The sequence below is a fragment of the Pan troglodytes genome, chromosome 2 (assembly GCF_028858775.2).
Source record: "Pan troglodytes isolate AG18354 chromosome 2, NHGRI_mPanTro3-v2.0_pri, whole genome shotgun sequence".
In the NCBI taxonomy this organism is placed as follows: Eukaryota; Metazoa; Chordata; class Mammalia; order Primates; family Hominidae; genus Pan; species Pan troglodytes.
Window position 1 is genome coordinate 133,512,764 of NC_086015.1, and position 24,250 is coordinate 133,537,013.

The 24,250-nt window shown below is 40.7% G+C and overlaps 1 protein-coding gene across 1 annotated transcript in view; it reads left to right on the top strand.

Moving 5' to 3' along the window:
• Positions 1–22,864, top strand: part of LOC742704 (collagen alpha-4(VI) chain-like) — a 172,331-nt gene extending 149,467 nt beyond the window's left edge. Inside the window, exons 20-26 of the mRNA XM_063807107.1 lie at positions 15–26; positions 116–609; positions 10,009–10,099; positions 12,861–13,544; positions 15,330–15,426; positions 16,074–16,303; positions 22,159–22,864. Coding sequence (XP_063663177.1) covers positions 15–26; positions 116–609; positions 10,009–10,099; positions 12,861–13,544; positions 15,330–15,426; positions 16,074–16,303; positions 22,159–22,319 — 1,769 coding nt within the window. The 3' untranslated portion in view covers positions 22,320–22,864. The remainder of the gene's footprint in view (positions 1–14; positions 27–115; positions 610–10,008; positions 10,100–12,860; positions 13,545–15,329; positions 15,427–16,073; positions 16,304–22,158) is intronic.
• The last annotated feature ends 1,386 nt before the right edge of the window (positions 22,865–24,250 follow it).

Consider the following 24,250-nt stretch of genomic DNA (forward strand, 5'->3'; position numbering starts at 1 on the left):
AATTTCCCTTCCAGTTTGTTCAAGAGGTAAATAATATTCCTTCTTACTCACTTCAATCCTTACCTCTTTCAAGGCATTACAGAGTATCTTAAATCTGTGTATCTGTTGTCTCAAGGTATTTCCAAATGCCCAGCATTCCCAACCGAAGTGGCCTTTGCCTTGGACATGTCAAATGATGTCTCCCTGTTGGATTTTGAGAGGATGAGAGACATTTTATTGTCTCTGTTGATGAAGATGGAAATAAGTGACAGTAACTGCCCAACAGGTGCCCGTGTGGACATTGTTTCCTACAATGCCAAAACCAATTACTTGGTTCGTTTCTCAGACTACAAGGGGAAGGTTGCACTCCTGGAGGCTGTCAGGAACATCCCCCTGGAGCAGTCATCTGGCCGCAGGAACCTCGGGGCCACCATGAGGTTTATGGCAAGACATGTGTTCAAACGTGTACGCTCGGGTCTTCTCATGAGGAAGGTGGCTGTGTTCTTCCAGGGGGGCTGGGCCTATGATGCAGCTTCCATCAATACAGCCACACTGGAGCTTGCTGCAGTGGGCATCATCCCCGTGGTCATCACCTTCACAGAGGGGCACAACCTCCCAGACACCCTGCTGGTATGTACGGGGAACCACAAGTGGGCAGGGAGCTGGGGGTGTTAACACCTGGTTTCTACCTCTCCATCAAGAACCACATGAGGAATGAGAGATGTTTAGGGAAAGAATTTCCCTGGAATTGATGTGTATGCAAGGAGTGAGGACTCTCAGTATGGCCCGTATACTGGTGCTACTCCTAGTACCCACTGGCTAATCTTGGGCAACCTATTCTGTGCTATGTGCCTCATATACATTATCTTACTTAATGAGTCCCACAACTCTGTAATGTAGGTGTTATTGTTTATTTCCGTTTCCAGGATAAGAAAACGAAGGCTTATGGAGGTTAAATATATCATCAAAGGCCAAATAGTTAGTGGCAGATATCGTCTGCCTCCAGAGCCTGTGCTTAACCACTATGCTAAACTATATCATTGGAGGTCAGAGAATACAATTTTCTTCCTTTTTAAAAACCAGAATATAACATACATACTCATGTAACAAAGTGGACAAAGTGCAGTGATTTTAAATGTACAGATGGATGAATTTTTATAGATGTTTAAATCCCTGTGACAGATACGTGGTTCAAGATATAGAACACATTCAGTGCCCTGTAAGTTTTCTTCACGTTCTTTATGCAACCATAAAGCAGTTACTCCCCATGGTAATTGCTTCTCTGAGTTCTATCACAATCAAGTACTTTTTGCCTGTTCTGGACCGTCATATATTGGGTCATACAGCATGTACTCATTTGTATCTGGCTTCTTCCAGCCATCGTGGTGTCTCTTCTTGTTCCTCCATGTCGTGTGTGTGGGTAGTTTGTTCTTTATTATTCCTGTGCAGTATTCCATTGTATGTATACATAACCATTTATTTACTTATCTATTCTCCAGACTTTACTTTCCTAATTGAAACCCATGCAACACACTCTGATGGAATATCTGGGATGATTTATCAGAACGAAGGGCGATTTTCTTCTTAAGAGATTCCAGGCTGCTTATGAATGTTAGGTTGGATCATGGGATATTGGCAATATTTCACCAGTTTTGAGCTGCAGAAATGGAAATGTTACATGGTTCAACATAACAGCTAATCAATTCCGCCCATTTAATTTTCTCTGAAGGTTCAGTGTGCAGCAGAAGTGGTAGGTGAGAGATTTTGTTGACACAGCTTTGAATATGTGCATAAGAATCAATAAAGTTGTGACAGCTTCCAAACTGTGGGGAAGGATGGACAAAATATCTTGAGTTGAGAAAGTTAAAATGCAGAGGATGAGTTCCTTGTTCATCCTTACATCCCTCTTGCCTACTATGATGTCTGTACAGGGGGGGTTGGTAGGGTACATCCTCAAAACTGCTAGAATGGATTTATAAAGGCAGGGTATAAACAAATAGCTAATTAAATTAGAGATGCAGCTTTTGTCTTTGGCTCTCTCATCAACAGTGAGGTGCCTTTGGACAAGTCTCTTCACCTTTCTTGGTCTTATTTTACTCAGCTCAAAAATGGAAAGGGGTTGCAACTAGATATTATCCAGGCTCCCTTCCAGGTGTAATTATCAAAGCGTTTATTTCTCAGGAAGGGATTTCCTTAACATTTGGAGAGTGATTCCTGGGGTGTGATCACATCCCTCCAATGCTCATCAGTGCTGCTCTCTGAGAGGGAATCCTGGGCAGACAGTGTTGGGATCTTGCACACAGATGATCCTTTGTTGTGATGTTCTTGCCCTCTTAGTTGCCTTAGGTTCTGAGTAAAGGGATATAACGGTATGTGAGAAGGTCGTGCCAGCTTGTGTACTTGAACCTCAGTTCTGTCATTTCTATCTGCTCTTCTCTTCATTTATTGGACATATTCTTACCCCAGGATGCTGGGAGACAACTTCGTGTTCTTTAAATTTAACAGTTTACAAAGCATGTTAAATGATACTTGCCAGCTCAGCTATAATGAGTAACCTCATTTCTGGTGACATTGGTAAGGAGAGAAACTGTAAAAATGACAACTGCATTCTCAGGACCTTTCAGAAAATCCTCATTTCTTCACAACTGGGCAGAAAATTCAGCCCTTAACCTCCCCTACTCTGTTCCTCAGCCTTAGCGGAATCCAGTTAGGAGAGTGGAAATATCTTGTGATTTTTCTTCTGAATTATCTGCCTGAAGGCTTTCTTTGATTATGTGTGGGGCTTTGTCTTTCACCTCTATGTTATTTTGATTTTCAGAACAACACCCACATGTTGCTTCTGGAAAAATGATGGTTGTTCAATTTGAAGCAATTATGTAAACAGATGTCCTAACTTCCCAGTCCATTTAAACATGCTTAGAAGCTGTGGTGCATACTGAAAAGGTTTATAAAGCCATCCATGGAGTTGTCTCAGACCTAAATAAAACTGCATTGTAACATTTGGACTTTCTGTGCCTAATCCCTTTGTTAAGAAATGTCTAATTGCCTTACGTCTCAAAAGAAGACTTCATTAGACCCATTTTTTTGGCTGTTTTATTATTTTGTTTTATTTTATTTTTTTATGTATATTCTTTTTTTATTATTATTATACTTTAAGTTTTAGGGTACATGTGCACAATGTGCAGGTTAGTTACATATGTATACATGTGCCATGCTGGTGTGCTGTACCCATTAACTCGTCATTTAGCATTAGGTATATCTCCTAATGCTATCCCTCTCCCCTCCCCCCACCCCACAACAGTCCCCAGAGTGTGATGTTCCCCTTCCTGTGTCCATGTGATCTCATTGTTCAATTCCCACATATGAGTGAGAACATGTGGTGTTTGGTTTTTTGTCCTTGCGATAGTTTACTGAGAATGATGATTTCCAATTTTGTCCATGTCCCTACAAAGGACATGAACTCATCATTCTTTATGGCTGCATAGTATTCCATGGTGTATATGTGCCACATTTTCTTAATCCAGTCTATCATTGTTGGACATTTGGGTTGGTTCCAAGTCTTTGCTATTGTGAATAGTGCCGCAATAAACATACGTGTGCATGTGTCTTTATAGCAGCATGATTTATAATCCTTTGGGTATATACCCAGTAATGGGATGGCTGGGTCAAACGGTATTTCTAGTTCTAGATCCATGAGGAATCACCACACTGCCTTCCACAATGGTTGAACTAGTTTACAGTCCCACCAACAGTGTAAAAGTGTTCCTATTTCTTCACATCCTCTCCAGCACCTGTTGTTTTCTGACTTTTTAATGATTGCCATTCTAACTGGTGTGAGATGGTATCTCATTGTGGTTTTGATTTGCATTTCTCTGATGGCCAGTGATGGTGAGCATTTTTTCATGTGTTTTTTGGCTGCATAAATGTCTTCTTTTGAGAAGTGTCTGTTCATGTCCTTTGCCCACTTTTTGATGGGGTTGTTTGTTTGTTTTTTTCTTGTAAATTTGTTTGAGTTCATTGTAGATTCTGGATATTAGCCCTTTGTCAGATGAGTAGGTTGCGAAAATTTTCTCCCATTTTGTAAGTTGCCTGTTCACTCTGATGGCAGTTTCTTTTGCTGTGCAGAAGCTCTTTAGTTTAATGAGATCCCATTTGTCAATTTTGTCTTTTGTTGCCATTGCTTTTGGTGTTTTAGACATGAAGTCCTTGCCCATGCCTATGTCCTGAATGGTAATGCCTAGGTTTTCTTCTAGGATTTTTATGGTTTTAGGTCTAACGTTTAAGTCTTTAATCCATCTTGAATTGATTTTTGTATAAGGTGTAAGGAAGGGATCCAGTTTCAGCTTTCTACATATGGCTAGCCAGTTTTCCCAGCACCATTTATTAAATAGGGAATCCTTTCCCCCTTGCTTGTTTTTCTCAGGTTTGTTAGACCCATTTTTTTAAGTTATAAAGCAGAAGATTACAAGGAAAATGCAATTTGTGGGCCAGGTTTCAAATTTTGTTTTTCTTTATAAAAAGTCTAGCCCATGTTCCCTTGAAACAATGACTAATAGCTCACATTTATTGATCTAGGCACTGTTCTAAGGTCTTATTGATTCATTTAATCCTCACAGCAGTCCAATGAGATACGTGTTATTATGAGCCCATTTTTCAGATGATGAAACTGAGACACCGAGAAGTTAAATAACTTGCTCAAGATCTGGAATTCTTATTAGCAATGAGATAATTGTTATTATGAGCCCATTTTTCAGATGATGAAACTGAGACACAGAGAAGTTAAATAACTTGCTCAAGTTATGGAATTCTCATTAGCAATGGGATTTTCAAAATTCAAAAATCAAAAACAGGAAAAGGAGAGACTTTAGAAGATTTAAGTTCTTTCCCTGTATTTATCCATTTTATCTTTACAATAACACAATGACACAGGTCTATGAATTGGCCCTATTTCGAGTTCTGTGTATTGCTCTTAAAAAAGAAGGCCAAGCAATGGAATGATAGCTATAATGGGAGGCAAACAAAAAAATCACCTTTAGAAGCTGAAAACATTAAGAGAAAGGCTAAATTTTGGGGGTATATTTTTGTATAATTTCAAAATTCAGATAATTTCAGTAGGACATTCTTTTCTATTTTGGGGAGACAATTAAATATATGTATTTATTTTTATTTTATTTGTAATTGACAAATAATAATTGCATATATTTATGGGGTATAAAGTGATGTTTTGATACATATATACATCATGTAACAATCAACTCAGAGGAATCAACATATCTAAAGTTGGGAACATTTCTTTTGAAGAAAGGTGGTCTTGGGTTATGCAGTTAGGCCCTTTCAGAGAAGGGCTATGGCTGCTGTGTTCTCCGCCAGACTGTTAATGCCCTAAGGCCAGGACCAGCACCAAAGGAAGAATTAGGCAATGAGGCTTCAAACCGTGGTTTTGTCCCTTATGTCATCTGGGCATGTTATTTGGCAGTGGGGCCCCCTTAATTTATTCTCTGTAAAATGGGGATAAACTCACAGGATTGTTGTGAGAATTATAAGAGATGGTACCCACAGGGATATCTGACACTTTCTATGTGTTTACTCAATTGGGTCACTATATTACCATCTTCTTGAGGTCTATAAGAATGCCCTTTGCGCACTATTTATTAAATCTGATAGTGAGTGCCTATGGAGTTCCAGCCACCATGCCACATGCTTTCCATGCCTTATCATCCCAACCCCTCCCTATTCAAAATGTGGTTCAGGGACCGCCAGCAGCAGCAGCATCACCCAGCATGTGATGCCTTTCTCCTGATGGAAGCAATCAGGATCTGTATTTATAACAAGATCCCCAGATGGTTTGCATAAATGTTAAAATTTTAGGAGTATTGGTCTGAGCCTCATAGCTATGCTACAAGTTAATAATGATAATTGTACATTTCCCAGATATGTGAAGGCCAGAGGTGAAGTTACTTGTTCTCAGCTACACAGTCCTGAAATTTGCATTCAGATATGGCTGGTTCCTAAGTCTCACTATACAACCTAAACCCTTAACCCAGTGCTGACACCTAATGTTTTCCAAGGAATCTAGGAAGAGTTGGCTGTTTCATGGCAGTCTTTGGTGGGACCATGACAACTGGAAGGAGCTGAAACTGGACTCAAGCTCCTGGGATCAGTCACGGGTTACCTGGCTACTCTCTCCCTCTGTCTCCTTCCCCCTACTTTTTCCAGTTTGCTGTCCTTGTTTCTCAAGTCCTTACTTCAACTTGATGACAGATGGTTTCTAATTCTCTCTCCTTAGGGTCCAGTTAGCTCTTCCTCTGTCCAAGGCAAATCCTCCTTTCTAGCACTTGCTTCTTTCTACTGTATTCCCATCTTTCCAAGCCAAGAGACTCCCCCAACTCAGTCCCAGAGATGAACATTATCCCATGGCTTCTGGCAGCTTAGTACGACAGCTGATGCATTGACTTTAACCCACAGGGTTAAGTTTGAGTCAGGGATCATGGGGAGTTTTTTTTTTTAATGTTGAGAGTTGAAGTTTGAGAGTCGTCCTTGTACTCCTTGAGAAATGTCTTACTGTCTATCAAACAAAAAAGGATGTTAATTTAACCCCTTTGCCATATCCTTTCCCCTCAATGTACTCCTGTCTTTAGCACACAACTAGTCCCAACAAACCACAACTGGACATTTAGGGATGAAGTTGGTTGAGAGAATTGCTAAAGGTGCTGATTCAAACTATGGTAAAAATTTGAACCTCAAGCAGACCTCCTGGTTTATGTTAAAGACACTCTACTGATATTTCCTTCTCTGGTGTTGATGGGACTTTGCAGTAGGAATCATACACAGTTTTCTCCTCTCCTCCCACGCTATCTCTCTGCTTGAACTTTCTCAGGAAGTATCTTGTCTATTTTATCAGTGACAAGGACCATGCTGGCAAGTCCAAAGTCAAAGTAATTAAATGTTTATTAATAACAACTAGGTACAGATGAATCTATACTGAATCATAGCTTCCCTGTGGACTTTTATCATGTTTTTGTTCCCACAATTTTGTTTTTGCAGGAACAGCACAAATTTTAAATATGATCATAAAATTATTGTTTGTTAGAAAAGGTTTTAAAAGGTAAGTGTTCAAATTCAGTGGAATTTGATAGTTTTCCAGCAAATATTTATAGAATAAAGATAGAAGAGTTATGTGCTCTGAGCTGCTTAAAGTGGAAAAGTTGGTGCATTGTCCTGATCAAGAAGCAAATAGAGAAGGTAGTTACCTAGGACCAGGCTGTGTTGGAAAAGGAAGAGAACTCAGGGGCATTGACTCTTTCCCTAAAACTCTGTTGCTGAGGAAACTGAAGCCAGAGGTTTATCCAAGGCCACATAGCCAATTATAGCCAATGAAGGACTAGGACCCAGGTTCCTGACCTCTAATCTGTTAGTGCTGCACATAAATTTCCCTATGAACCATCTCTAAGACAAAGGAGAATGAATTTATACAGACTTGGAGGAATGTTCAAATTTGTTTGAAGTCTTTCATGCTACTTTAAAAAGTCACTGAAATTTTTGCATTTTATAATATACTTCACCCATGTTTCCTGTGCTTAAAAAATAACGTACACTAACTTAGCATTTCCCTACAACTGTTGGAGTAAAATTGATGCACCCAGAGTTATCGCAGCCTCTTCATATCTCCTGACACATTGCCATGAATTCTGGGTTCAGAAGCCTTCCAGATTGCCTCGTGTGGTTTCCAGTACAGCTAGCAATGTGTCATATTCCTGCCTACGCTGTTTTCTCAATCCCTGGTGATTAATTAGGTCCATTTGGCTTGGTCAGTACCCAGATCTGATGATCATGTGCAGTAGATCTGAGTGTTGAATGTTGGCAGCGCTGCACTCACTTTTCATGCCAGCTTTCTTCACGTGGCAAGGAGTTCCACAGATGTGCGCCATGCAGCTGCAGGTTGGAGGTGGGTGTACGCTAATCTGTGGGAGCGAGAGCATAGAGCAGAACTCCAGAGATAAGCACAGTCCACCTCTGGGCCTTTGTACATGCTGTCCCTTCACGCTAGAATGCATTTCCCTGCCTCTTTGCCAGTTAAATATCAACTTATTCTCTCAAAAGTGCCAGATGCCATAATTTTCATTAGGTTCCCTCTGTTCCTTTCCCTTGAAATGAAAATCTCCTCTTCCTGTGCTCCTTAAATATATTATTGGAGTTCTTTCTTGTTTGAAAATCATTTATCTATCTTTCTACTTGGATTTTAATCTCTTTGAAGATGTGGCCATGTCATCTTTGTATCTCCAAATGGCTTGTTAATGCTTTCATGTAGTATCTGTTTAATCAGTCTTGATTGATTTGGATTTCTAAGTTAAGAAAAAGCCTAATTTAAGGTTGCTTTTGCCATATGAGGAGCAAGAGAGGATGCTTTTTGCTTTTATTCTTAGGAGACTTAGGCCTGTTCCCATGGTTTTCTGTGTTACGTTAGCATAAACATTGAACTCTTCATATTTCTTTTCCCACTAGGATTTTTTTTCAAGTAAGCTGACTCTGAAAGACAATATTTGGGATACACTACAGTCCCGAACAGAAAGAGTGAAGAGCTCTGTAATGTTAAGAAACTTTGTTTGCAAATTAACCCTTGACTGTCTATCTTCCTGAGGTCTAGCCTGACATCTTCATATCCTCAGCATCTAACATCTTCATATCCTCAGCATGTTGCTACCTGGAGGAGGGCCCAGAGGCTGCTTGTTCCTGCCCACACAGATGAAGGAGGAGAAGCTGACTCTCAGTGGGGCCCTTTTCTGCATGCTTTGCCAGAGAGTGGATACAAAGATGTACATGACTAAGCTTAGACATCCACCTCTTTGTAAACCACACCTCAAATCTTGAGAGAAACATTTCTAGTTTCATCATGAGTTTGACATTCTGCAAATTGTCCGTATAAGTCAGGGCAGGTTAACCGTGAAACCATTCTTTTCCAAGTCTCACTGTCTTAACAAACATAATAAGTGTTATTTCTGCCACCTGTCATAAGTGGATATGGGCCCTTGTGTATGTTTGTGTGGGAGAAGTCATGTTTTGCTACATGCCACTGTTTCGGGATGTGGGCTGCTTCTGTCAGCGGCCGCATTATATCGTAGGGCCTCAAAGCCTTTTTCTGGATCCTCCTCACCTGACTGGCAGATGAGGGGAGAGGGAGTAATGGAGTACAGTGCATGCACTGGAAATGACATATGTCACTTCCACCTGCATCCCGTTGGCTAGACCCCAGTCAGTAGGCACCACCTAACTGCCAGAGGGGCTGGGAAATGTAGTCCAGCTGTGCCCTAGGAAGAAGAAGGAAGGGGTTTGCTGATCATCTAACCAGCTGACCCATGGACCTTGTTGGATTTATTGTTAATATTTTGCTTTTAAGCATTGTTATTAGTTGTTAAATTAATCATAATTGAAAAGGCTAAGTAAAGGAGATAAACTAAATAAAGGAGATAAATTTATATCTCTATAAAGCCTTCCCTGATCCCTCTTCACTCTTATATTCTGGTTGTGATATGTTTAGCTCTGACCACCAGTAATACTCTAGAGGGGATTCCCACATGGTGTCTACTGTTTCCATTCTAATGGTATTTGACATTTACGACTGCCCCTTTGAAGAGTCTGCCATTCAGGTCAATACCTCCCACCACACTCCATCCCGTGAACAATTAATAAAGATTTATGAAGTTTACAAATGATTTAACGTTGTCTCCTTACTCCCATTCCGATGCATGATGTTGGCTGAGTTTTACGCATATTGGGAGTCTGAAGACCCACGATACACATACCCACACCAATGACAGTCCAACCTCCAGGTTAGAACTAGGGAACTAAATAGCAATAAATAACTGGAATGTATAATGCTGAGTTATTTGTACATATATTTATATAATTATATATCCTTTAAAAATCATATTCATGTTTTTCTCATCTGAATAAGAAAACACATGAAAAAGATGGCCTGAAATTACTCCAGCTAATCATAAACTTGAGTGTGTGTGTGTGTGTTTGGATTAGATGGATGGAACCAACAGATTTTACTTGTACATCTGGGAGACAGAGCGCCAGCAGGATGTGGAGCACGTGGCCCGCTGCATTCTCTGCTACGGTAAGCCAGGACAGCCTTTAGAACAGGATGAATTCACTGGTGGCCACAGGCTAGCTCTGCTCGGCAGATGTGTATTTACTTGGCATGTGCAGGGTTTTAAAATCTAGAGAATTTCCTATGAAGTCTGGATTTCTGGTTTTTCTTAGGAAGTCAGACTTATCATGAGAGTCACAGACACTGCATTCCCATGAGAAACAGTCAGCACAGCTGAGTTGGGCCTGACCCCTCTTAATGAGGTGAGGAGTCTCACAGTCCTTACCCCTCCCTATCTTACTCCTGGCATGCTCTGCTCATTTATCTGTCCTGCTAGCTGCTGGGTTGGCTGGGCTTGTGGTTCCTGCCTTAGTGCACCTTAGTGTGATGGGCAGGCCACTGAACTAAGAATTAAGAGTGATAGGTTCTAGGCCTGGAACCACCATTGACCAGCAGTGGGATACTGGCCAGTCATCCAGTTTGTCTTGGTTCCCATCCTCCATTGCTGTATCCTACACCAACCTGTGCTGGAGAGAAGTTTCTGCTGAAATGCGTGCATGCCCACATGTGAAGAGCTCCTGTCCACACCCATTTTACCTAGCACCAGAGTGGGTAAACTTGAAGGGATGTCATGGTTTTCTGTGTTTGATCCACACTAAGCCCAGTACTACCACAAGATACTCAGCTATGACAACTTGGTCAAGTCAAGTGTAGTAACTGCCATTTGTGAGTATGTCACAGGTGATGAACTGCTTTCACATCCATCATCTAATCTGACATATTGCTTTTTTTGGGCCTTAGTTCCCTCTCCTCTAGAAGCCTAAACCTAGCTAGTGTTCATCGAGGTTTTACTATGCATCAGGCATTGTTTTGAACACTTACATATATATGAACTCAGTTTTTCTTTTAAACTTCATAAACAACCTCAAAAGGAAGTACTATTATTATCATCATCATTACCTCCATGTGTCAAATGAGGAAACTGAGGTTCTGGTAGACTAAGTAATTTACCCAAGGTCACATGCTGAGTAAGGAATAGACCTGGAGTGAACCAGGCAGCCGGGTTGCTGAACTCTTGACTGTTACCCCTGTGCTTTGCTAATGACTGAATTAGGAGTTTTTAACCTTTCTTGGTATCATAGATCCCTTCTGCATCTGGTTAAACCTATGCTCTCCTTAGAATAATGTTTTTCAATGCAGAAAATAAAAAACAGGATTACAAAGGAAAATGATTACATTGACATTATCAAAATACTTAAAAATTTTGATATAGTAATATATATTTTTAAAAGTTTTTAATTGGCAAATAATAATTATATAAATTTATGGGGCACAGTGATGTTTCAATGCATATATACATTGTTGAATGATCAAATCAGGCCAATTAACATAACAGTTGCTTCAAATACTTATCACTTGTGTATGGTGAATATGTTTAAAATCCACTTTTTAAAGCTACTTTGAAATATACAATACATTATTACTGACTATAACACCATGCTGTGCAACAGACCGCCGGAACCTATCCTTCTGTCTAACTTAAACTTTGTACCCTTTGACTAATGTACCTCCTTTCCCCATTCACCTCCCTGCCGCTCTCCCTACGCTCTATTTCTATGAGTTTGAACTTTTTATATTCCACATACAAGTGAGATCATACAATATTTGTCTTTCTGTACCCAGCATATTTCACTTAGCATAATGTCCTCTAGGTTCATCCACATCACAAATGACAGAATTTCCTGCTTTTTAAAAGGCTGAATAGTATTCTGTTGTGTATATATACCACATTCTTAACCCATTTGTCATGTGCTTCTTTATTAGCATTTTAAATGATAAGATCTAGCAGGTCTAATAACTATTATTTCAAAGTATTAGTGAGTGCAAATAATATTGAGCCATTTGCAGCCACTGATAAGGAAATCAGTGATTTCTATTGGTGTCGGAATCACTGGTATTATAGTTGTTGGTTGTCTTTATGCACAGTGAAAAGAAATGTTAAATTTCATTTCAATAGAGGTAGTGAAAATAAAGATGTAATTTTTTCCCATCCTCATTCACAGACACCTTGGGAGACTGGTTCCCAGGTTAAGAACACCTGCCCCCGCCAGTTCTAAATGAAAGATTTTGCCCCAGCAGTGGGTCTCTAACACCGTTGTTCATCAGAATACCTGCGTACATTTCAATGATAGATTCTGAGCTCCCTCCCAACACTACCAAACCAGAATCTTGACGTGGCTGGAGCCTGGGAATCTACAGTAAAAAAAAGAAAAAAAAATTATACATGCCATTTCGATGCTGAACCAGCTTGAGAGCTCTAAGACTACACTATTAGCTTTTCATTTAAAATTGGCAATGTTTGATCTTTTTTTCTTAACCTTAAAAAAAGGCACTTTCATATGGTCATTAAGGTCACTTGCAGCTCTAGCAATCAATGTTTTTTTACGTGGTTTCCCACTAGTGTTGATTTATCTATTGTTAGATTATAATCTATTATTAGATTATAATTATTTTTTGGAGGAGGAAATAGAGGTGATGTCTGTGAACACAGAGACTGGGAAGCCATATGGCCTAAGTGGCTGAAAACATTAAGTGTGCAATTGATCTCAATTCTTCTTATGAGAAATGAGCCCATTTACAGTGCCCATTGACTTGCCACGTCACCACAATGCCTGGAGGATAGTGCTCAGAGACAGCTGTCCTTATTGAGGGTCTGGAACTGTCTTTTGCATGGAAAAGAAGGGGATGCATGGTTTAACTCCGGCCTCTCCCTGCACTTCCTTCCTAGACAAATGCAGACCAGACCCAGAATGCCCGGCTGGCGCGCCGGGGCCCCAGGAGGTGGACGTGGACTTGGTGTTTGTGGTGGACAGCTCCTATGGAGTGGATGCCGACGTGTACTGCGGGTCTTTGAGTCTAGCGGACGCCGCGCTAGAAGACCTGGAGGTGGCAGAGCAGCCGGGCGCGTCCCACCGTGGGGCGCGTGTGGCCCTGGTGACGCACACGACACCCAACTTCTGGCCGGGTGTGGGTCGCCTCCCTGTGCTCGAGGGCTTCCACTTGACCACCTATGGCAACCGGAAGCGGATGCAGAGACATATGCGCGAGGCTTCAGCCCGCCCCTTACAGGGAACCCCCGCCCTGGGCCACGCCCTGGAGTGGACGCTGGAGAATGTGCTCCTGGCAGCCCCTCGGCCGCGGAAAGCACAAGTCCTCTTCGCCATCGTGGCCAGCGAGACAAGTAGCTGGGACAGGGAGAAGCTATGGACTCTGTCCCTGGAGGCCAAATGCAAGGGCATCACCCTCTTTGTGCTGGCCTTGGGTCCGGGTGTGGGGACCCATGAGCTAGCTGAGCTAGCCGAGCTGGTCAGTGCTCCCTCTGAGCAGCATCTACTGCGCCTACAAGGGGTCTCAGAGCCAGAGGTTAACTACGCTCGGGGATTCACTCGGGCCTTCCTGAACCTCCTAAAAAGTGAGCAGTCCCCGGGAACTGGGGCACCTTGGGTGGAGTGGGGAGAGGGATTTACAGAGCCTGGCATTTGGGCATGCAGGTGCCTGTTGCAGATGCACTATTGCCTAATGTTTGTAGCCCAGCATCCCTGGGAAACGCCAGGGAGCACCCCATTTCCTGAAAACCCTGCACTATTACCGCCCTGACATTGTGTCAAGCCTTGTGATGGTTTTTTGTCCTGAACTTCTCATGGGGGAGAAGTTCATGGCTGGGAGCCTCAGACTTCCACATAGCTTTTCAATTTTCTCATTTGTCGAAATGAGAATTGCAGTCTTTTCTCTAATTGTGAAGCCATATGTTCAGGGAGGGGCTTTGAAAGCACCAATATTGTACACATATAAGGCATAGTTACTGCTATTACTATTTATTACTACAGTTTCCAATAGTATTTGACAGTGCTTCTTAAGTTTTTACATGCACATGAATCTCCTGGGGATCTTGTTAAAATGTAGATTGTGATTCGGTAGGTCTGCATTGGAGACAAGAGTCTGCGTTTCTTACAAGCTTGAGAATGATACCAATGATCCTAGTTTATTTGATGTTTATTTTAAAGTAGAGGTTGACATGGCAGTGTGGAGTCAGGGGTTTTCAGGGACTCACTAGGAAGTAAGGGAGACAGGACAAAAGTCTAGGGTCTTCCATTTTAGGTTGGATTGATGAAGCCAACAGTGAAGATTAAGGGGCAAGGGCTGTGCCACTGGGTCCTAGCCAGAATTCTTTCCCATCCCCCTGCTCAAGCATCCTTAACTCCAATTAGAACTAGTGAAATTGTTATTGTTTTTTCTCTTATAACTAGATGAGTTAAATTCGTGGGCAGCCAAATCTGTATCCCTAGCATGATAATGGAGATTTAGAATTGCGATGGCGAGGGTATTATCCTGGTCACATTGTTAGCAGTTTGTCTTGGGTTTCATCCTCCAGTGCATAATTCAACTTATGTGCAGGGTGCTTTGCTGTAACATGTGGAGCCTCCTTGCCCTCCTTGCTTGGAGACTTTAGTTTCTCAGTTTATAGGTGGTTGTGGTAGCCCATTGGGAGCCTTGAGGGACATCTTTGCCTTCATCACTATAAGAATAAAAGGAGTTTGATAGACATCTTAGAAGTACTAACACAGCATTTGTACCTCTCCAATTTGAGAGGTACAAAGATCAGTGAATTGGTTCTAGTCCTAGCTCTGCCATTAGTGAGCTATGTGATCCTAGAAAAGTTCATGAATGTCTCTGAACCTTAGATTTCTTATATATGTAGGGAGTGGTAATAGAAGGCTGATGGCTTAGAGATTCTTTGAAGGAGAAACGGCCCGAAGGAATCACTTTTCTAATCTGTTTTAATTTAATTTTACCTTATTTTTTATATTGTATTATGTTAGATTGTATTTTGTATTTTGTTTTTCTCTTAGGTTGGATTTTACTTTGCATTATTTACATAATAGGATACATTTTATGTTTTTATTTTGTTTTATTTGCTTTTATATTATATTTATTTTATGCTTTATGTGAATATATTTTCTGTCTTTTTGATTTTATGTCTTCCAGGATTAAAAACATTAATGTTTTATTTGCTTTTATTTTTATATTGTTATGTTTTATTTCATTTTGTTTCATTTGTTTTATTTTATATTTTACACTTTGTTTTACTTGATTTTATGTTTTGAATTTGATGTCTTCATGAATAATATTTTGTTTTATTTTATTTTAGAATTTTATATTATTTTATATTTGACTTGATTTTTTATTTTACTTTTAGGTGGGACAAACCAGTACCCACCCCCAGAGCTCACTGAAGAATGTGGGGGCCTACACCGTGGGGACACTGTGCTGCAATTAGTCACGCCTGTCAACAGGTGGGTTGAGGACAGGGTTGAGATTGGTCCATACCTCTGCCCCAAGGCAGAAGAGACTTTCTCCCTAAAGAAAGGTCATATGCAATGCTAGTCCTCAACTTGACCTAAACCACTGGTCCTAGGATGCTGCTGAGTTTGACAGTTCTGATATGGATTGTCTTTCTTTTCTTTTCTTCAGACAGGGTTTTGCTCTATTGCCCGGGCTGGAGTGCAGTGGCATAACCTCGGCTCACTGCAGCCTTCACTTCCCAGGCTCAAGCAATCCTCCTGCCTTAGCCTCTCACGTTGCTGGGACTACAGGCTCATGCCAACACACCCTGCTGGTTTTGTACTTTTTGTAGGGATAGTTTCACCATGTTGCCAAGGCTGGTCTTGGCATTCTACCAATTTCTACCAATTTCCATTCTACCATATCGCCCCAAGCTTGAATTCCATATCCCAGAGGTAAAATTGATAATGCTAAACATATCATTCTGATTTTTCAAACATGTCTGCAAAGCTAAGAAAATAGTTAATGCAATAACACAGTCATTAGGAAATGCCCAAACATAAGGCTTACAAATCACAGCAATAACAGTAACAACAGTTGAGCCTCTCAGTTCTTGAGATTTTTTTCATGCAGTTTGACATGGATTGTTTCTGTACAGGTTGCCCAGGCACCAGTTTGGTATGTCTGGCTTGGCTGATGATTTGGAAGCACTTGAAGCAACAGGCATTTTTCTAGAAGAGAAGAGAAAAGACATCACGACATCTATAACTCAGCAAGAAGCACTTGAAAATTATGAAAATAACAAATATGACATTGAAGAAAATGAACAAAAAACACCAGCAAAACAAAAAGAAACTAGAAAAGAAATAAATGCAGACACTACCTATGGTAAAAACCAAACTACTTCTTGGTCCTTAAGTTGGATTCACTTTTTTCATTTTTAACTTTTTCTTAAAAAAAATCCTGTGCACTGTGTTAGCATGCAATTTTTTAAAATTCACTTTGCTTACAAATCCACAGGTTCATGTATGCAGCTAAAGAAAATAGTTTAAAAAGAAAGACAAAGGCTAACTTTCACCTGGCTGTCGAACTGGAGCTGGATGAAAGTTATTTCAGGGCGTATTATGAAGGCACACTCTATGAAGTGTCTGCACTACCTTTGCAGAGAAGCAATGAGTTATTGCAGAAGTGGTGAAGATACTCCTGACCTTGAAATGCACCTACTTGGAGACAGGCTCTACATTTTGGATACATCTAAAACAACTGTAGCATCAATTTTGGATTACAGCATGCAGTAATGCAAATGCCAAGTTCCTTTTTTTTTTTTTTTTTTTTTTTTTTTTTTTTGAGACAGAGTCTCACCGTCACCCAGGCCGGAATGCAGTGGCATGATCTCGGCTCATTGCAACCTCTGCTTCCTGGGTTTAAGCGATTCTCCTGCCTCAGCCTCCTGAGTAGCTGGGATTACAAGAGCCCGCCACCAAGCCTGGCTAATTTTTATATTTTTAGTAGAGACAGGGTTTCACCATGTTGGCCAGGCTGGTCTTGAACTCCTCACCTCGGGTGATTCTCCTGCCTCGGCCTCCCAAAGTGCTGGGATTGCTGGCATGAGCCACTGCACTCGCTGCCAAGTTACTTTTTATATGTGATCAACAAATTAAGCAGAACACTAAACACATGAGAAAGAGATACAGGAAAACTTCTCTGTGAAGTTCTGGAAAGTGATTCAAGATAGCTGAAAGAGTTTCTAGTGAGTGGTGTGGTTAGTCCTGGTTACATTAAAGGAGAGATCATTTATCTGAGGTTTTGAATGTGCCTAGATAATTCTCCATCTGGGGCTACTGGCTAGGTGGCCATGGGAGTTATTCACTCTCTTGGTCACTCAGTTTTCTGCTCTGCAAAGTGGGGATTATATGAGTCCCTACCTCATAGGTTTGAGAATACAAGTTGATAATTCATGTGTTTGCCACATAGTATACATCCACACAAGTTAGTTGTTAAGATGCTGATGATACATGCTACCTTTTAGATTTCAAAGCAAATGCATGTCCAAAATAAATAACAGAATCAGACAGACATAGGAATACCACCTCCTTAGGCTAGAATATTAAACATAGAATAACTTACCTTGTTGGTTCTTATGTTTTCAGTATAGAATATCCTCAGGTAATCTTACTAAGGTAATGATTTTCAGTCTTGATTGTATACTAGAGTCACCTGGGGATCTTTAACGCTTGACCTCAGCCCAAATCAGTCAGAATCTCTGTAGGACTTACCCAGTGATTCCACTGAACAACCAAGAGTGAAAACTACTGCTTTAAGGCATTCTTTCTCATAAAATCAAGGTGGAAAGGATGGGGGAGAGTTTCCTAGTCAACTAATCCAATCCCATTTACAGACAAAAACTGAGGTTTGAAGGTCCCTGATACTTCTCAGCTGCTCTGTTGTTGCGTGGCTCTGGCTGGCCAGTTTCCTTTCTGTTTTCATTCCAAGGCCATTCAAAACCCTCACCACCTCCTCAAGGTCCTTCCTCCATGCCTCTTCCTCTAGCAGATATGCCTCCCTCTTTTTTTATTCTTTTCAAAAGAAATAAAGGTGACCGAGCGCAACCTCCTGTAACTTTCTGTATTTCTGCAAGCCTCTCTTCCTGCCCTCCAGTTGGAGAAAAGAACTGGCCCTTCTCTTATTCTGAATTGTCAAGAAAGACCAAAGGGCTCTTCCAGACCTTGTTGACTTGTGCTTCTTGGGATCTGGCCACTGTTGGCCACTACCTTCCTCTTTAAACCCTCTCCTCTCACAGCTTTGGAGACAACATTCTCCTCTTGTTCTTCTATTCTGGCCAGTCCGTCTTTGTGGGCTCTTCTTCCCAGATCCACCTTCACAGGGGGATTCAGGTTTTATGGAATTTATACAATTTGGGGGCCCTCTTTAAGAAAAAGATGTTAAAAAATTATTAAAATTAAGTGAAAAGTGAATATTCATTTAGAAGAGCCTTATGCAAATGATTTGCTGTGAAGCCTAGGCTTTATTAATGTCATGATGAATCTGCTACACCCTTCCCCAAGATTCTTTCTTCAGTCCTCCAAACACTCTGCACACACCACACTACTTAGGTATGCTTTCCCCCCTGCCCCCACAACATCAACTATCCCCTCTGTGCTGGTGACTCTCAAATCCATATCTTCCACTTTAACTCTCTCCTGTGCTATAGCATAGTGTATTCAATTACCCTCCAGATCGTTCCACTGGACTTGCCTGCAGTCACATCAAGGCACCTTAGTTCAACAAACCCAACTCATTGTCTTTCCCATTCAAATCTCCTTCTCTTCCTTTACCAACTATCTTTATTGGTATGAACCACCAGTGGCCCAGGAATGGAAAGCCAAAATTCAGTATTGTTTTTAAAAAATTAATTAATTAGATTTAGGAGTGCAAGTACATGTGGATGTATTGCATATTGGTGAAGTCTGGCCTATTAGAGTACTCATTACCCAAATAGTGTACATTGTACCCAAAAGATAGTATCTCATCCTACACACCCCTGCCCCTGCCCCAGCCCCAGCCCTTCCACCATTTGGAGTCTCTAATGTCTTATTCCACTCTGTATGTCCACATATACCAATTGTTTAGCTCCTACATATAAGTGAGAACATGCAGTTTTTGACTTTCTATTTCTGTATCATTTCACTTAGGATAATATCCTCCAATTCTATCCATGTTGCTGCAAAAGACATGATTTCATTCTTTTTTATGGATGAGTAGTATTCCATCGTATATATACCATGTTTTTAATCCAATAATTCATTGATAAGCATTTAGGTTGATTCCATGACTTTGCTATTGTGAATAGTGCTCCTATGAGCATACGGGTGTAGGTGTCGTTTTGATATAATAATTTCTTCTCCTTTGGGCAGATACTCAGAAGTGGAGATGCTGGATTGAATAGTTCTCTGAGAACTCTTCATACTGTTTTCCATAGCGATTGTACTAATTTACATTCCCACCAGTAGCGTTCCCTTTCTCCACGTTCTCACCAACATCTGTTGTTTTTTGACTTTTTAATAATAGTCATTCTGACTACTCTAAATGGTATCTCATTGTGGTTTTCATTTGCATTTCTCTGATGATTATTGATGTTGAGTATTTTTTCACATTTGTTGGCTGCTTGGATGTCTTCTTTCAAAAAATGCCTGATTGCCCAATATTATTCTAGTTGACCTCTTCTCCCTTGCCTCCTGCTGTCTAACTGGTCTGCTTTCTTCCAATTTGTCCTCCTTCCAGTTCCATTCTAAACAGCTGATTGACATTTCTAAAACACAAATATGGTTGTGTCCCTTCTCCTCTTCTATGGTTCCTCATTGTTTATAAGATAATGTTCAGGTGCCTGTGGAAGGCACATGGGCCTTTACAATTAGACCCCTGCTTTGGTCCTCTGGGGCTTTACTGGCTGGCACTTCCCTGCATATGCCTTTCGTGGCCTTTATGCCCTGCAATTTATTCCAGATCTCTGTACCATTGCTTACCCTCACCTGACTGTCTATATTTCCTCCACAGTGTCCACGTGGGCTATATCTACTCATCTTTCACTACTCAGCTCAAGTTTCACCTCTCCTTAGAGTTTTTTCTATGCCCCCAGGTAGTTTTAAATTTTCACAGCCTCCTTGGTGCTCCTGAATCTTAAGACAAATTCTGCCATAGTGCCTGCTACCTTTCATTGCGCCTACCTGTAAAGAATTAAATGAGTTATCTCTCTTCGCAGGTGCCAGGCTGATCTTGGTACATTTTCAATTTCAGTGTTATATCCAAAGCACACAGACCAATTTTTTGGTTTTCCCCTCCAAGTAGGGCTATAAGACATATATGCCAGGGAATAGAATAAGCTGGAGCAAAATTATAATTTCATTGTAGCTGCTCTTCATACCTGCCAGCTCTTTTCTTTTTCTTCACCTTTACCTTTCTTTACTCCTGGATTCCATGAACTACTGTGAGTAAAATTGTTACTGCCACCACATAGTTCTTCCAAGAAGGCAAAGGTTAATATTCATGGTAAAAAATAAAGCCAAATATAAGACTGGGGGCTAGCGATAATTGCTTGGGTAAAAATTTGTTGGCCCTCAATGCCTTAACATACTGGTAAAAGAAAAATTAAGACTAGTGGTATTCTGAGTGTTAAGCTACAATGACAATTTAGAGATAATTAGCATAAAGCATGAAGGACTCTTTCACCTATAGCCGTAATGACCAACGTAATAACTGCTAGCCACATTGGCTATTTACATTTAAATGTAAATAATTCAAAATTAAATAACATTAAAATTTCAGTTCCTTGATTGCACTAGCCACATTTCAAATGCTCAGCAGCCACATGGGCGTGGTGGCTACTGTATTGGACAGCACAGATTTTCCATTATTTCAAACATTTCATCGTTATAGAAAGTGCTACTCTAAAAGTCTAATTTAGGAAGAGCCGTCCCTGTTTGATTGTCTCTCAGACCCAAAGCAAGGGTGGAGGTTCTAAAGATGACAGAGTGTCCCTAGGAAAAGTGATGGATATATTTGAATGAATTCTTGGTTTGTCAGTTCAGAATCAGTTGTAACGGCAGAGGTTGGTGCCGGCTGATAACTAACCCGAGTCTATTTGTTGGCTCTAGAGGGTACAGCAAAGAGCTCACCATTGGAGTGTTTTTCTGTTGACAACAACAGGTTTTTGAATAAGTATTTCTCTTACTTCTCCTGAGCCTGTACTGCTTGTTATCTTATATCCTCCAGAGTAGGGGTCATGCAGTGAGCAAATTCAAATATGACTATTCAAAGCATAGGACTATTTCCATGATCAATTTCTTACCATACTAAGAGCATATCTCATCCCTGTGGGTACAGTACCTCTGGTCACCTCTCCTAGAAAACTAGTCTGTGCCGATTATGCTATTGGGAGGTTAGCAGATAGTTTCACAGAAACAAAGCATGAATTTTAAGGCTTGTGTTTTTGAAGATAGTATCCTCTTTATTTAAGGGTACATGGAAGGCCTAGGAGGAACTATGGGGAGGATGGCAGCATTCTATGCTTCAGGGCCAACCTGGATCAGAAATACTTCTGTGTGATACAAAGGATACCCAAGGAAATCTGTTCTCCCTAGAAGTTGAGGTGGGGAGGGTTATATACCTGGGAAAATCATTGCCTCATGTAAAATTCAGGGAGTCTCAGATCTTGCTTTGTTGTAATGTGTTCATTTCCAATGCTGTTTTTAATTGTTCAGGAACATCATATTTTTCCTTTAATAGATGTCTTAATTTCTCAGGCAAGAGTCAGGGTACTATAAATAATAAATAAGCTAGATTTCCTTAGGTCATTAGAAGACTGGAGACAAGGGATTGGGATGGTTTGCAAAAGGAGGGAAAGCAGTATAATACACAAGTGAGGAGTGCTCAGTATCAGAAAGATTTATTAATATTCATTCATTTATTCACTCATGTATACATTATCTGTGGCATGTCTTCCAGGTACTGTGCAAAGTCATAGCTATAACTATGTTGCACATTTCACATATGTTATATGACACTTTATAACATACTTGTGATATAGAAGTTTTTTTAAAAATATTGCTTTTATAGCTGAGGAAATTGAGGCTCTGAGGGGTTAAATTACTTGCTTAAGGTCACAGAACTAGTTGGTGGTGAGGCTGAGATTCATTCCCAGGTCTGTGACTCCAAACCATTGCTCTTTTTCTGTCATGCTCATGCAGGAAATTCAGCTCTGTATTTATTTTGTTGCTGGTCCTTGTTCCATGAATCCAATGGAAGGCGAGTGTCAGGATTACACCCTGAAGTGGTATTTCAACAAGGAGGAACGGGTTTGCCAGCAGTTCTGGTATGGCAGCTGTGGCGGCAATGCCAACCGGTTTGAAACCAAGGAAGAATGTGAGGCTCGGTGTGTCCCAATACAGTAACAGTACAAGCAGAGCCCTGTTACTGTTAAAGGCAGAGCTTTTAATGCCAATGAAATGGAGATTACCATGGCTGAGGCAGGACCTCACAGCTCAGAAGTGACAGCCCATTCCGACACCTTGGACATCAGATTCCTAAACGCCTGAATGTTTTCCCGCCAACAAGGACTTGGGCCAGATGATTTGTGACTTGAGGACTGAATTCTAATAGTTAAAAAAGTAACTGAAAGATATTTAAATGAATTAGAACGGAATGAAAAATAAACTTGAACTTGACTTATAATATTATTTTAAAATTTGGGGGTGCTATGTAGCAAAATAAAAATCAGTGTAAGCAGTGAGAAAAACCTAATTCAGAAATGAATCGAAACTTGGTTTGTTTTTTTTACCACCAGAGAATAGGGAAATATTAGTCAAAGAGAGGGCATGGAAGAAGGGACATCTAATGTGAACGAACTTCATACTTACTACTTAATGTAGATAAATAAAGGCATTCTTTATTAAATCATTTGGCATGAGACTGTGTGTGATCTTTGCTCACTGCAATCTGTTCTATACTTTGTGACATTGTGGTTGATGAAGAGACAGCCGTGATTTTTCCATGAGACCAACCCTTTGGCACCCATTATAGTGGTCTCTGTCCTTCAAAACATGGTGACTCAACAATTAAGGCTGACATTATTAATGAAAAGTGAAATGAAAGCTTTACATTCACCATGGATGAAACATTTTGCAGCAAAGATATTAAGGGAAATCGTGTTTTTTGTGAGATTTTCCTCTGCCTCATGGCTTGATTCTCTGGGCCTCTAACCATGGGCCTGGCTTCCAGACAGAATTGGGAACTGTGTGGAGGAGATCTGTGGGGGCACTGAGGATGCACGGCTTGGGGTCTTTGTAAGATCATGCATTAGTCAGCTGGGGCTGACATAGCAAAATACCACGGGCTTAAACCACAGAAATTTATTTCTGACAGTTCTGGAGGCTAGAAGTTCAAGATCGCAGCACAGAGGGCACTCTTCCTGGCTTGCAAATGACTACCTTCCCATTGGGTCCTCACATGCCTTTCCTCAGTGCATGCTCATAAAGACAGCAAGAGAGAAAAGACCCAAGCTCTCTGGTGTCTTTTTTTTTTTTTTCATTTGAGACGGGCCTCACTATACCAATATTGCCTTGGCTAGCCTCAATGTCTTAGGCTTAAATGATCTTCCTGCCTCAGTCTCCTGAGTAGCTAGGACTACAGGCATGAGCCTGCACCTGCCTCTGGTGTCTCTTCTTATAAGCACACTACTCTTATTGGACTAGGGACCATTCTTATGACCTCATTTAACTTAATTACCTCCTAAGGCCCTAAATACAACTATAGCCACATTAGGCGACCATATGAATTCTGGGGAAACACAAACATTCAGTCCATAACTGATCACAAGCAGCTGGTTTTCCCCCAGGGACACAGGATGGAGTTGCTCTCTGGTAAGTTCCTGGTTCTGTAAGTGTGACTGCTATAATCTGTGTGTTTCTCCACACAGTCTGGTGACATAGCAGGTGGGATGGAATCAGCTTTATACAAAATGTTCAAAGAAGCACATTTTAAATTCTATTTTTATAACAATCATTTTAATATGATCACAAAAGGATGACTGTGTTCATGGTAGCAAATCTATAAGACACAGAAATGCACATGGAAAAAATAAAGATCACCTATAATCTTTTCTCCCAAAGGTAACTGTTTTGATATAATCCAGGCTTTTTCTAATGAACTAATATACTATCTTCTTTTTCTTCCTTAACACAGTACAAGCAACTGATTTTTTGACGGGAATTAAATGGCAGATGCTCCATCCTGCCACAGAGCTGCTCATCATATGAATGGGTATATGCATTTCTCTGTTTT